We start from the raw sequence: 13,158 nt of genomic DNA, 5'->3' as shown, positions 1-13,158 counted from the left end.
TCAGCTGGGCTGGGCTTTCACCAGCACTCACTGCTGGGGAACGTGTCTGCCTTCACCCCACTTAACCTGCCTTGTGCAGAGCCTTGTTTAATCACTGATTTACACCCTGACTGCCAGCGTGGGGTAAGTGACAAAATTTGCTAATTGGACATTGTCTTCAGGCAATAACCTCAATAATACACAGATTTGATGGAAAATTAGCAAATAAATTATTCTAAGACTGACATGGAATACCGTGGAGATGATACATGAGATGTTCTCAACTCTGCTAAATCTGGAGGATTATGTGTCCTAACAACATCCAAAATAAGAATTTCCCTGCTTCCTCCCCAGAGGTGCAGAGTGGGACCCAGTACAGAGCCCTCCATGTGGAAAATCTGTCCTGTAGATCTCAGTAGGTGTGTCTGTGCCAGGAAACCACTGTGTCCAGCTGCACAGGGTCAGGAATCCTGTTCCATCAGGGAACAGAAGGGTCCTCAAACTTGGAGAAGAGAATTCCCTTGAATTTAGCCCAGGCTGGTGTGGCTGGAGAGGAAGTGAGAGGAGCAAACCTCAGGTGTTAGTGCTGAGCTGCAAGAACCAGAGACGGAGGTGCTGGAGGAAAAGGCAGTGAATTAAAACCCAAAGATACCCAGAGAGTAGCCAGAATCAGGTCACTTGGAAGGAGAGCTTGTCCAAGGGTGGGTCAGAAGAATGACAACGTGTTTTGACAAGAAACATCCACAGGAGAAGACACATGCTTTAGGGGACTCCTTTGAAAATCACCAAAAAAGTCCATGGCTTCAGAGGCAGGGATATGCCTGGAAAATTACTGCCTTGTAGAGAGGTCATTAGCTGCTGAAACAAATAATAAAACCTGGGCTGGTTTTCCTTGGAGGGCTCCAGAGATGGGGAGGTAGAGCCCAGTGCCAAAAGCTGAGGTCAGGGGGGCCCAGGGCCAGGGAGCTCCATCCTCCCAAGGGGAAAGGCTGGGAGCAGAGCCCCCAAAGCCCAGGAGTTTGGCTGCAAACCATCAGAGAGGCTCCCTGGGCTCTGTGCACCCACTGATCCCACCTGGACAGCAGTGCTCCCACAGAAATCACTCCTGCTCCCCTCTGGCATAAGTAATGCCACAGAAAGCATGAGCTTTTACAGCAAATGGAAGTATCTGTATCAGAGGGTTACACACAAATACAAACTATCCAAGAATGGAAGGTAAATATATTTACCTGGTACGGCAGCACAACTCAGAGAGAGCTCACAGCAATTCTCTGAGATAAAAACATCATTCAGGACAGTGAAAAGGACAGGCTGCTGGTGAAAAATCCTGTTCTGCTTTCTAACAAAAATTCAAAGTGGTATCAAAATTTCCAGTGAAATCAAGAAGCTGGGGCTTGCTGCGGTCTACAGGGATTTGGAGGTTCTACTTCTTTTCTGCCAGAAGTCAATGAGATGTCTGCCAGAGTTCAGTGGGAATGAGACTGGGGGATCTGGCAATGCCTTGGGGTATTCCTGACTGCACGGAAGGAGCTTGGACTTCTGGTGCAGGTTTGTTTCCGAAATGTAGAAATTGTCTCACTCTATTGGATAAACACAATTTGCAACTCACTTTGTAGATGTGCTAGAGGTTTTGCAGCCTTTACAATCTGTCATATAAATCCACATTCAAGTGTCAACGTGTGAAAGGGCTGTTTTAGAGGTCCTCTGGGTGAAAACAGGAATGAAATTTCCAGAGCAAATGCTACAAAGATGAGTAATTTCTCTACTTATCCAGTTTTTATAGAAATAAAATTATGATGGTAAGAGTCACTAGAATTCATACGTTGGTTTTTTGTTTGTTTGGGGTTTTTTTTGCTTTTTGTTGTTGTTGTTGTTGGTTTGGTTTTTTTTTTTTTTTTTTGTTTTGTTTTTTTTTTTTACCTGTAATTCAGAACTACAAGAATTCGGAGTTTGAGTAGGAGAATTCGCTGAAAACAAACTACTGAAATTGAGCCTCAGATCCAGGTAAGACAACATCAACCTTGGAACTCTGAAGCTTGTTAACTTCAATGACAACTTTGGGTATGCGTGGAAAGTGGCCACAAGTACATATAGGATGTGAGAATTGTATTATTTATGAGGTCATCTCTGAGACCACCATCATTATGCTCTTGTTGATCATCATTTCTTTTTATGTTTCTCATTTCCCTTGCCTTTCACCCTCTGGAAGCACAGCTTTTTTTTTTTTTTTTTTTTTTTTACGGTGTGTGGCTTAATTCAAAAAGCCAACTGGAAAAGTGTGCAAGGGTAGTGGGTGAGTGTGAGTGGTTCATAAACCACTTCTGACAGTGGCTGTTTAACCCTCCTCTCCTCTCTCACACCACTTGTGGGCTACTCAAGTTTTCTCCTCTTAAGAGAATTTATGTGGGCCATAAAAATTTCCGGGAAAGGGGACATCTACCCCCTTTAATGCCTAATCTGGCACCCTTTACTTATGCAAATTTAATCAATGGACAAATGCTCTGATCACAGCAGCTGCACTAACACAAACAACATCAAAGACTTTGTCAAAGTTGCTCTGAAACAACTCTGGGATCTCTGAAATGCAAGATTTGGCCTCTGGCTTCCCATCAGCAGCCATTCACTAACCTGATTTCCCAGTGTGGTCCCTTCCCTCCCCAAAGCACACCCATAAGCTGGCCCAGGCAGGCAGAGGCAGCCCAGTGGGCAGAGCACAGCCACTCCTCCAGGTGCCAGTGAGGGATGTCCCACCCTGCTGCTGTCAGCTGTCATTTGTGTCCCTCCAGAGGGGTGACAGCCCAGCAGCAGGGGCAGGAGCTGCTCATACCCACACTGACCTGGCCTGCTCCTGGGAGCTGCTGCCTCTCCCTGAACTCAGCATGAACTGGCTTAGCTCAGCACTGAGTAGGACTGGACCTCCCCAAAATACTGAGGGAGTTTAAACACGACTTGGGGATGTATTTTTCCCTGTTTTCTACCACCATGTGATGCTCCTGTGCACGCACACCCGGGCTGAGTTTATACACATGCTCACAATCCAGATGTCCTTAAAAATCCAAGTACAGTATATGCTAAAAAGCCTACAAGCTAAAAGTTCTTAGGGATCTGGGAGCACAGAGAAAGCAATACAAATTGTAAAACAAATAAAAAGGAAGTTTATTCCCACAGTTTTCAGTTGCAGTGAGCACAAACTATTTTATGCGACTGCAGCTAAGATTTAGCAAAGCATTTCAGCATATGCTTGTATTTTTTGCTGAAATACAACCTATAAATTTGTGTGATTTCTTGGATTTGAAGCTTTTAAACTCACGCTCAAACCAGGAGTTTAACATGGTGTCCAAAATCATCCAGAAAGCTCTGCATGAGGATCAGTGTGGCTGTGCCTCTCTCTGTTACCTCTGAGCAGAAGCCAGCAGTGCCCTGACAGTATTTCCAGATATTTTGCTACCTCCTTCCTCCTGCCCCGTGAGAGACCTGGGAATCCTCTCCCAGGCACACTGGAAAGCCAGTCTGTGCCATATGGAACATGCACAACAGGGCAGGGAAGCAGCATCAGGAACTCCAACCATCCCCATGGGAATAACTTTGCCTCAACCAGGCAAAATACTCAATGAGGGGCTTACAACTAAATCTACTATGAGCATTGCAGCAGAAACAATTATATATTAAAAAAAATAAATAAGATATAGCCTTCACCCAGTTTCATAATGCATCGAGGAATATGTCCTACTTGGGATGCTGGTGAATGGCTGGTTATCTTTTGCTATAAAAACAATGTCATCTACAGGTTTCATCCTGGAAGCTCTCACCTCAGTGAGAACTGAAGTTCGAGCAGCTGAAAAAGCATTCAAGCCTTCTGAGATAATGTGGCAATATATATGAAAGTCACTACACAGCAAAACATCAGGCAGCATGAAAGCTCTGGTCAGTTTTGTACTTTTAAAATCTGAAGAAATATGCCTTTGTTATTCATCGAGCAAAAAAAATATTTTTGGTTCAGTGCTCTATTCTCTTGAAATAAAATCTGTGAATTTATGTATATTCTCCCAAAGCTTCCATAACTGAAGCTTTTATTAAGTAAGTTTGATGTGAGGCATATTTTTAAAATAGCAGCGATATTTTAAACTGTGGAAACAGATGTGTCACTCTATTACAGCTGCTGAATCTTCACTGTATTTTTTAATACTATGAAGCCTTTGTATGTTTCTTCACCATAAATCTCTCTTCGCTAAACAGATTTCTTCTCTGTGATTAAATAGTACCATAAAGACGTTATTAAACACTGTCCCAAAAAATCATATTGTTTTGGTCTGACCATAAAATGTACATATTTTAATAATTGGGCTTTTTTCCAAGAGAATTTCAGCAGCTCCCCTTCTTTGGAATGAAATCACAGCCATATGCTTTATGATATTACAGGCATTTCAAGGTGTCTCCATAAATGTCATTTACTGCTTGGGAACCTGCCAAATCTACAAAATCCCTTAGTTCTTTTAAAAGAAAAATCTTCCGATGAAACTAGCTCTTTACACTGGTTCTCGTAGCAAAAAAAGAAAAAATAAAACCTCTCTTTTATGGAATTCTGGCCATGCAGGTAGCAAAACCTCTGGCAACAAAATCTGGGGTTTGCTTTGCTTTGGAGTCAGGGAGCACTGGGCACACCAGCCCAGCCACACCTGCCCCAAAGTCACACAGCCTCTGGGTCTCCCCTCTGGACCGTGAGCAGCCTCAGTGACAAAAAGCTGGATTGGTTTAGTGATCATAACTGTAAATCAAAATCAGGCACCTCTCCACATCCTGCTCCCATGAATGTGCTTTAACCCCTCAGAGGGCAGTGCCCTCCACACTGCCCAGGGTCCCCCATCCTTCAGGCAGCGCCCTGCAGGACTGGCAGCCAGGCAAACAACAAAGACACTCCTTGTCACACACACCTATCATCTCATGCCATGTCTGTTCCTAATTTGGCATATCTGGAGTCTATCCTGAGACAGCGCTGGCCAGATCTACAGAAACCTTGCCAGCCATGCCACCAACCTGTCCAGCACAAGGCACCACATTTAAACACAGAGGGATTTAATCCAGTCTGTAGCTGCAGCAGCCAGAGTGGGTCAGCCAGGCACCAAAGGAACTGACTGCTGAGGTACACAGCTACCACTGAGCTCAGGACTCTGGCTGGCCAACAGAAACACCCATTAGCCCCACAGTAGTAAAACCATTCTTTCTCCTTGAGGAAGAAAAAAAACCACCATTTTTTGCCCTTAAACCTGACAGAGACAAGTTTCCTGGTACAGTTGGAAATAATCTAGGACAGCACACCAACAGGTGCTTCAAACGCATCAGCAGAGCACAGAAGACGTTGAGAGAGAAAATGAATAGACTCTCTAAATAATATATAAATTGTACAGGCCTTTTTTTTCCTGCAGAACCCCAGTGAAGTTACTGTATAAATCAGACCCTGAATTATTCATCAGTGGTGAATATATAATAAATGGCCCTTTGCACTGAAGCATTCCTCCCAGGTGCAGGCAGTGCACAGAACCAGGCAGCGAGCCTGGCACCACCGAGCTCCTACCTGGAGTCTGGGTACTTGGTGAGGGTAGCAAGGCTGCTGGTGTACATGTGTCCTCCTACATCGATGTGCACGGGAGCGTTGGACTTGGTGAGTTGAGCTGGGAGAGGAATTCCTTGAGCAGCCAGAGGAGAAACCGGGGACCGTGTTAGAGACAGACGGGACATGCTTCTTCCCTCCTGCCAAGGGAGCAAAAAAGAACAGTTTCTCTTAAATGTAGCAGCGCGTTACCTTTCTTTGCAGTGTGATCACAGATCTAATCAGATCATTTTTGCATCTGCCTGATCACATATTCAGCTAACAAATTATTGCCACCACTGTAATTAAGTGTATTTGCATCATTTTCTTCTAAGTACCAGAGGGGAAGAGAAAGATGCTTATTAGCAATAAGAAATCAAGAAAAAAATTTTCAAGGTGTCAGCCTCAAGGGGCATAAAACAAACTGCAAAATTCTAATTAAAGGTCGTGGGCTTATGTGTTAGATGTGAAATATCCCCTGACAAACGAATAACCAATTTGTGAATTGGGATTCAGGGGGTTTTTGCAAGTTTGTCTCAGTAACAAGACACTTCTAAATTAGTGACTTCCTCAGTACCTAAGGCATTTAGTTTATACATGTAGTAAATTTCACATCAAACTAAGATCAATCTTCTGGCTTATTTTCAATAATTGTGAAATAAATGGATAATTTTCAGTTAAGTCTTAATATTAGACCTAAACAATCAGTAAGCTTTCAAACTGAAAGCAATTAATACCTGGAAGCAGTGAAAACAGAAAGATAAATAAACTGACCCATGATTTCAGGACATGAAAGCACAGTATAATCTAGCACGTGAAATTATAAATTCCACAATGCACCTAACGCAATCCACCTAAAAATATCGGAAAATTAGTGAAATTACTGAACCGAATCCAAAAATTTTCAGCAAAATCAAAGCTAAAAATACCGAAATGTCTTAAAAACGAACAGGACAACCAAGCAAAAGAAAATTCCTCAATTCTCTTCTTAAGGAAAGCACATCTTATTCTGCACAAGACGTTGTGTCTCAAAACTGATTTCAGTTCCGTCGGTGCAGACGGCACACGGGTCAAAGAGAAAAAAACCCTTTTAGAAAAGTTTAAGAAAATGTACATCCATTCTTCTCCTTATGGGGAAAGCAACATATGCAAAACATTATAGCTGAAGACATTTCTGAATATAATCTAATTTTCCTGGTATTTTGTAATTCAAGCATGCTACCAAGCACCCAGGCTCTTCCCTGCATCTGACAAGCACTTTACATGCAGCACTGCAAAGTGAATTTCTATTTCTCCCACATCACTTTGACAATGTTTCTAAGAAATCTAAAGCTGGTCTTGCCTTTCTCTTAGCAGTATTTTGCACAAGACGCCCAACTACGCCACTTGATGAACATAAATTAGCAACATTCTTCGTAAAATAATTTCCAAGCTACAGAGAAAGGGACTGAAAAATCTTAACACATCTGAACAGCTTCACAGAGTCATCACAGCATCTCCCATTTACTGTATTTCATCTTGGTTAGCTCCTAAGAATTTCTTGCATCTACAGCCCAGAAATACATCACCCCATTATGAATCCACATCCTTGCTCTTCAGAGGCGATGTGGACATCTGCACTGAGCACGAAGCAAATGCCAACTCTGTCCTAGGACTTCTGTGTCAGCCGATGCAAAATTGGGCATTAACATTTTCACTACAGCACCACCTTCAAGGAAAGTGACTGAATCCTTTCATGACTGGAGATGTTGCTTTCTTGTTTCCCACAAGAGCTTGTTGTGGCCAGTAAATATGTCATAGAGCATAAATAAAACAACTAACTTTTAAAAACAACTTAGTACGTAAATATCTGCAGTATTTTAGCAACGTGTTTACTAAGCTGTCTGCCAACACAGACAAAGGTCGCTGGGTTTTTTTCTTACCAAAGAGCACTGTAAACTCATGTGCAGTCTCTACTCCTTCACTTAAACGAAAGGGTCAGAAGATCCAGGCTGAATGTCAACCTTGCTTTGTTCAGACCCCAACCATTATCACTAATGATAAAGGGACAGACCTTGCACGGCACAGGGCTGCCTTAGAAATAAATCTCAGGCAGTTTCACAAAACAAGAGTCTAATTAGGGCTCATCTGCACCCCTTGTTACAATTTCCAAATGAAATCAAAAGACCTCCAGTCCTCTGTAAATGTGTCTTACATTTAACCATTTGTCTTGAAATACAGACATCAGTTTTAAAATATGCACAGATAGCTAAAGATCAAGTGATATGAATCTATTTGTGCATATTTAAACACTGCTGCTATCTTAGGATTTTGTTTAATGTTAGTAAACCAGTAAATTCCTTGATCTGTAAAGACTGAGATTCTCAGTGAGGCCATACTCACACAGTAGATATTTAATTTATACTATTCACTGGAGGGACCTTTTGAACAATCCTCTGCTTTTGGCATTTCTCAGCTAGAGCATGTGTTGAAAAAACACTTAATTATAGAAAATCACTGGAAAGCTAAAATAGTTCTCAAACTTTTATGGCTTTTCATACTTATTGAAGGTGCCACTGGCTTTTGAGGGGAGAGAAGAGGAACTAAAACACAGGCTGGAGAGGATTCATATTAAAAAATGAATCGTAGATTTTTATTAAAATTGTGGAATTCAATCATTTTTGTATGAGCAAATTATCAAGAGGCACAACTGCTAAGCACTACATAAAGGGCACTTGCTAAAAAAAACCCCCCAAAAAACCCATTTCTTAAGGTACCATAACCCTTTTTCTAATGACTCTTTCCTCTTCTTAATGTAACACACAGCAAAAATTCATCACACTGAGTAATGTACTTATTTTATGCACAAAGCAAAATCCTCAATGTATTTATCCAGTGGAAGTCTTTATGCACATATTTTCTAATATGGATGAGAAAATTAAAACCTTAAGGGTAAATATCGCAGAAACACTAACAAACTTCATTTATTAAACCATGTAAAATAATCCTTGCTCTTTAGTTGCCTACAACAGGATACAGCATCCCAACTAGTGGCACAGGCAATAACCCTGCTCTAATAAGTAACACAAGGAACCTGCTGAAGGCAAAATCAATAGAGCCTGATTCCCAAATTATGTGAATATTTAGTTTTTCAAACATTACACACCAAGATCTTTCAGAGCCAGCTTATCTTTTTCTGCCTTCCTAAGCTAACTGCTTGTAAAAACTATTTGCCCATGCAAAGTGAAATAATCACAATGCCATGCTCATTTACACACAAAATGATTTTGTGTCCCATTGTGCTCACAGTTGTTCAGCTCTCTAGGGGTGATTAAACTAGCTATGCTGCTACAGCTTGAGATGATTTCACTGAATCGTTTCTCCATGAAGTTGCTTCTTTGCTAAGCTGTTATTTTAACCATAAAAGGTAAACAGAAGGCAGTTGTAAGAGCTCCATTCAGCTCCGTGCCCAGGGCTATAACCCTAGGGCAGAGAATGCTGAAAGACTGCAGAATTTTCCAGGGTGTTGCCTTTCTTGCTCTAAAGCCTTCAGGAATACTGTTCATTTAATACACACTCTAGATGATACATTTCAGATCCTACTAAAAGAAAGACTTCAAAAGTGTAAGAAGTTTTGGGCGGATGAAGCTTTCCCACCTCTGCACATAGCTTGGGGCCATGGTAACCAATACTGCTGTTGATGTTGGGAAAATACAGGAGAAATAAACTGCACAGAGCAGAGCAGACAGATAGGGACAGGGGAGGTGAAAGGTTGCAGGAAAGAAACAGGCAGCAGTCTGGAAGGGGGAACAAAAAAAAAAAAAAAAAAGGGAAAATAATAAAAAAAAAGGAGGCGGCTCTGAAGGAGGGACAAAGTTAAATCAAGGAGCAGGCACTTAAAAGACTACAGATGGGAAGCAAGACTAATTAAGGATGTAAAAGCGCTTTGTTTCTAAAGTTTATTGTTGCCAGGATAAAAATTAATTGAAACTAATGCTGTTATTCACTCGCGCAGTTTAATTCCTTCATGCACATTTAAGACGCGCAATGGAAGCGGCAGGTTTACGGACCTGCCGTGAAGCCGCTCTCCCGGGGAGCGGGGCTGGGGGCGGCTGCTGCAGCCCCGGGGAGCTGCTCCTCCTCCCCAGGGACCGTCACTTCTGGACCAGCAGCCCCGGTAGGGTTAAACCCAGCCACTGCAGCCCCCCGAGCGCCCCATCCTCGGCGGTGCGGGCGCAGGCTCCGGGCGCTGCCGTGGCTGCAGGGAGCGGCTGCGTGCCCGGGCTGCGCCCGGCGCTGCCCGAGGGGCACAGCCACACACTGGGCAATTACCTTTGTCTGTGAGCAGCGCCGGCCGCCGCTCGGCTCTGCCCGCACGGCCACTCCGAGACAACTTGCCCACGCCACGCCGTGCTCCCAGCCCCGAGACAAAGCGGGGCGGGGGGGCTCCAAAAGGAAAAGTCCATAAACATTTGCACACATCTCCGCGCTGCTTTAGTGAACACTGCACCGACAGACCGTGCCCAAAAGTTTTTTTGGGGGGGGAAGAGGGGGGCAAAAGGGGAACTCCCTCTGAAGCTCTGGTTGCTCCCCCACCCGAAAAAAAAAAAAAAAAAAAAAAAGAAATAAATAAAAGGCAAGGCTTTCTCCTTCCTCCCCCTCTCCCCCCCCCCTCCCCGCAACCCGCCTCTCTCTGGCAGTCTCCAGTCTATTTAGTGCAAGTTTCACGTCACCCAAATGCTTTTCCCTACTGATGGTCAGGGAAATCACCAGCGAGCAACGCACCCGGTCACTCAACTTCTGCCTTTTTCTTCTGAACGCACTGTATGCCCAAAGGGAAAATTCAACCAAAAAAAAAAAAAAAAAAAAAAAAAAAAAAAAAAAAAAAAAAAAAAAAAAAGGCACAACATGGCGTCCTTTACTTATTCCCACATAACAAGAAAGGAGATGTCTTAGATGAATGCAAGAAAAAAAAGTCAAGCCCGAATCCCCGATCCTGCACATTTTCCGCGCAGCCAATGGTGGTGAGCATTAGCCAGGCTAATGTATTAATTTTGCAGAAGTGTGCCACATCGCATGCAGGAGCAGGAATGCAAACTATAGCCTAGAGTGGTTTGAAGTCTACCCCAAACCAAGCCTTCCACTCTCACTGGCGCCAGAGTTTCATTCACAGCCCGCCCGTGTTTCCCATACGCGGCGCTCCCCATTGTCGCCCGCCTGTCCTTTGTGCCGAGGCGGCCCGGCGGCAGCCCCCGGCCCCGGCCCGCGCTCCCTCCGCCCGCCCGAGCCCGCGTGTACCATGCGAGAGCGCGGAGCGAGCCGCGCTGCCTCCGCCGCGCTGCCTCCGCGCCGTCTTCAGAGCCGGGGCCGGGGGGGCAGCGGGAGCGCGGGCACCCCGGGCCAAGGGGCTCCGCCGGCGCTGCCCATGCTGGAGCGGAGCAAAACAAAACATACACACGCACGCACGCACACACACAGGCGCGCACACACACACACACACACACACACACAGCGCTACCGAAGCCGGATGCTGTAGCTTTAAAAAAAACACCCCTCCGCCGCTGCTCCCCGGAGCCGGCAGCCGAGTGAGTTTGAAGAAGCACTTTCCAAAAAAAAAAAAAAAAAAAAAAAAAAAAAAGGGGGGGGGGGGGAAGGAGCAGGCGCGATCCGCGCGGTGAGGCGCGATGCGAGGCACGGCGCGGCGCACGGTCCGGCCCCGCACGGGCGGGCGCACGGGCGGCTGCGGGAGCCGCGGCCGCCGTCCTTACCTTGAGCACAGAGGCGATCTGCCAGCCCCCCTTTGGCTTTGGGCTCTGCCGGGGCTGTGTGTGGATGGGCTCAGCTTTTTGCTTTTATTACTATCTTTGCTCCGCAGATCCTGCTGTGATTATTATTTTTTTTTTTAAAGCTGCTCTGGTCTCCTCTCTCTTCCCCTGTTTTTGCTGCTTCTTTTCCTATTTATTTTGTGCGTGTTGTGTGTATGTGTGTGTGTGCGAGAGGGGGGAAAAAAAGCCTTTAAATGAAACTGCCGAGGCTGTTATGAGAAGAAAGGCAATAATCCCGTCTCTAAATAACAGAGGGAAGGGAGAAGAGGAGGAAAAAAAGCGAATTCTTGCTCAGGGCTTTGCAAACGCCTGCAGGGCAGAGGATTAGGCTACAATTAGCTCAGCCCTTTGCTCTCGCCCTAGCTAATTTTGCGATGAAAATTGGATATTTTTCCCTCCTTTTGGTGAAGGTCTGCAGATTTACTCCCCCCCTTCCCCCCCCCCCCCAAAAAAAAAAAAAGGGAATAAAATAAAATACAGCCCTTGAAAATGAAATAAGGCTGGGAAGGCAGGCGGCTCCCCAGCCCGCGCCCCCGGCGCTGCCGCCCGCAGAGCCCCTCCGCGCGGCGCGGCCGGGGCGGGAGCCGTGCGCTGCCCCGCGGAGCCCCGCGCAGCCCGGCCCTGCCGGGGGATAACGGTGCGGTGTTGGGGAGGATCAGGCCACTGTCACGTCCTTCAAGAGACTTACTGAAAAGAAGAAGGAGGAAAAGAGAGGGGGGGGAAGGGGGGAAAAAAGCTGATTTTAATCATTGTCATTTGGTCTGATGTAATATTTCCCCAGGCATTTTCAACTAGGCATAAATTTTCGGCTCCCAAATAAGTAACACAGGGCACGTTTCTCACATCTCTTGACTCCTCTGTTACAATTAGGGTAGCACCCACTCTGCACTTGTTGATAAACTAGATGAAGTTAAAAAATAAATAATAAAAATCCAGCGCCGACCCCCCCTTCCCTGCAGCACCCAGCGCTGCCGAGGTGCGGACGGGGGGCCTCGGGGCCGGGGGGGGGGCCGCAATTATTCCCAGCCATCCATCCTGCCTGCCTCCCCCTCCCTTTCACCCTTTGCTAATGTCTCGCATTGTAAACGCCAAATTTCCTGTAGGCCATTAAAACCAAATGACGTCTATCGACATGCATTGTGCTATTGCGGAGCGCCCTGGCAGCCCGCCCCCGGCCAAAAGCGCCATTTCAATTAGAGCGCGCGGCGCGATGGCGCGGGGCTCCGCGGGCGGCTCCGCGGGCGCGCAGCTCGCCCGGCCCCCGGACCGGGGGGACCGGCAGGGAACCCCCCCGTGAAGGGGGGGAAAAAAAAGAGGAAAAAAAAAAAAAAAAAAAAAGGCAAATCTCTCTCTCAACTTTCAGCCAGAGGCGCGGGGCTGCCGGCACCCGCCTGTTTCTGCGCGCTGCCGCGGGGGATGCGCCCCGCTCCGCGCTGCTCCCCACGGAAGTTTGGCGGAGGGTCCGCGCCCCAGCGCGCTGCGGGCGGCCCCGCGGCGTTCCCGGCGCTGTGCCGGGGGGACCCCGCCGCCTCCGCGCCCGCGGAACGGCCCCGCGGAGCGGCCCCGCGGAAGGGCCCCGCGGAGAGGCCCCGCGGAGCGGCCCCGCGGAAAGGCCCCGCGGAGCGGCCCCGCGGAAAGGCCCCGCGGAAGGGCCCCGCGGAGCGGCCGGCGGCTCGGCGGGGCTGCAGCGCCCACTAGCGCGCGCCGCCGCGCGCCCGTTACGCAACGCTGCGCGGCCCCGAGAGGCCGGGCCGGGAGCGCGTCCCGCGCCGCGGGGCCTGCGCCGGC

General features: G+C 46.8%; 1 protein-coding gene across 4 annotated transcripts in view; it reads right to left on the bottom strand.

Annotated features, from left to right (window-relative positions):
- The window catches only part of KCTD15 (potassium channel tetramerization domain containing 15), a 45,366-nt gene extending 34,300 nt beyond the window's left edge, over nt 1–11,066 (bottom strand). For all 4 annotated transcript variants that reach the window (XR_010744557.1, XR_010744556.1, XM_066327995.1 and 1 more), the window contains exons 1-2: nt 10,844–11,066; nt 5,552–5,727 (exon numbers count right to left, since the gene is read on the bottom strand). Coding sequence is in view for 2 of the 4 variants with exons in the window: in XM_066327995.1 (XP_066184092.1) it covers nt 5,552–5,727; nt 10,844–10,846 (179 nt within the window). In the remaining 2 variants the exon portion in view is untranslated. The remainder of the gene's footprint in view (nt 1–5,551; nt 5,728–10,843) is intronic.
- Nucleotides 11,067–13,158: the final 2,092 nt, after the last annotated feature.

Source organism: Sylvia atricapilla, chromosome 12 (genome assembly GCF_009819655.1).
Source record: "Sylvia atricapilla isolate bSylAtr1 chromosome 12, bSylAtr1.pri, whole genome shotgun sequence".
Lineage (NCBI taxonomy): Eukaryota > Metazoa > Chordata > Aves > Passeriformes > Sylviidae > Sylvia > Sylvia atricapilla.
The sequence above is the reverse complement of the archived record's forward strand: the minus strand, read 5'-3'. Positions and strand labels throughout refer to the sequence as shown.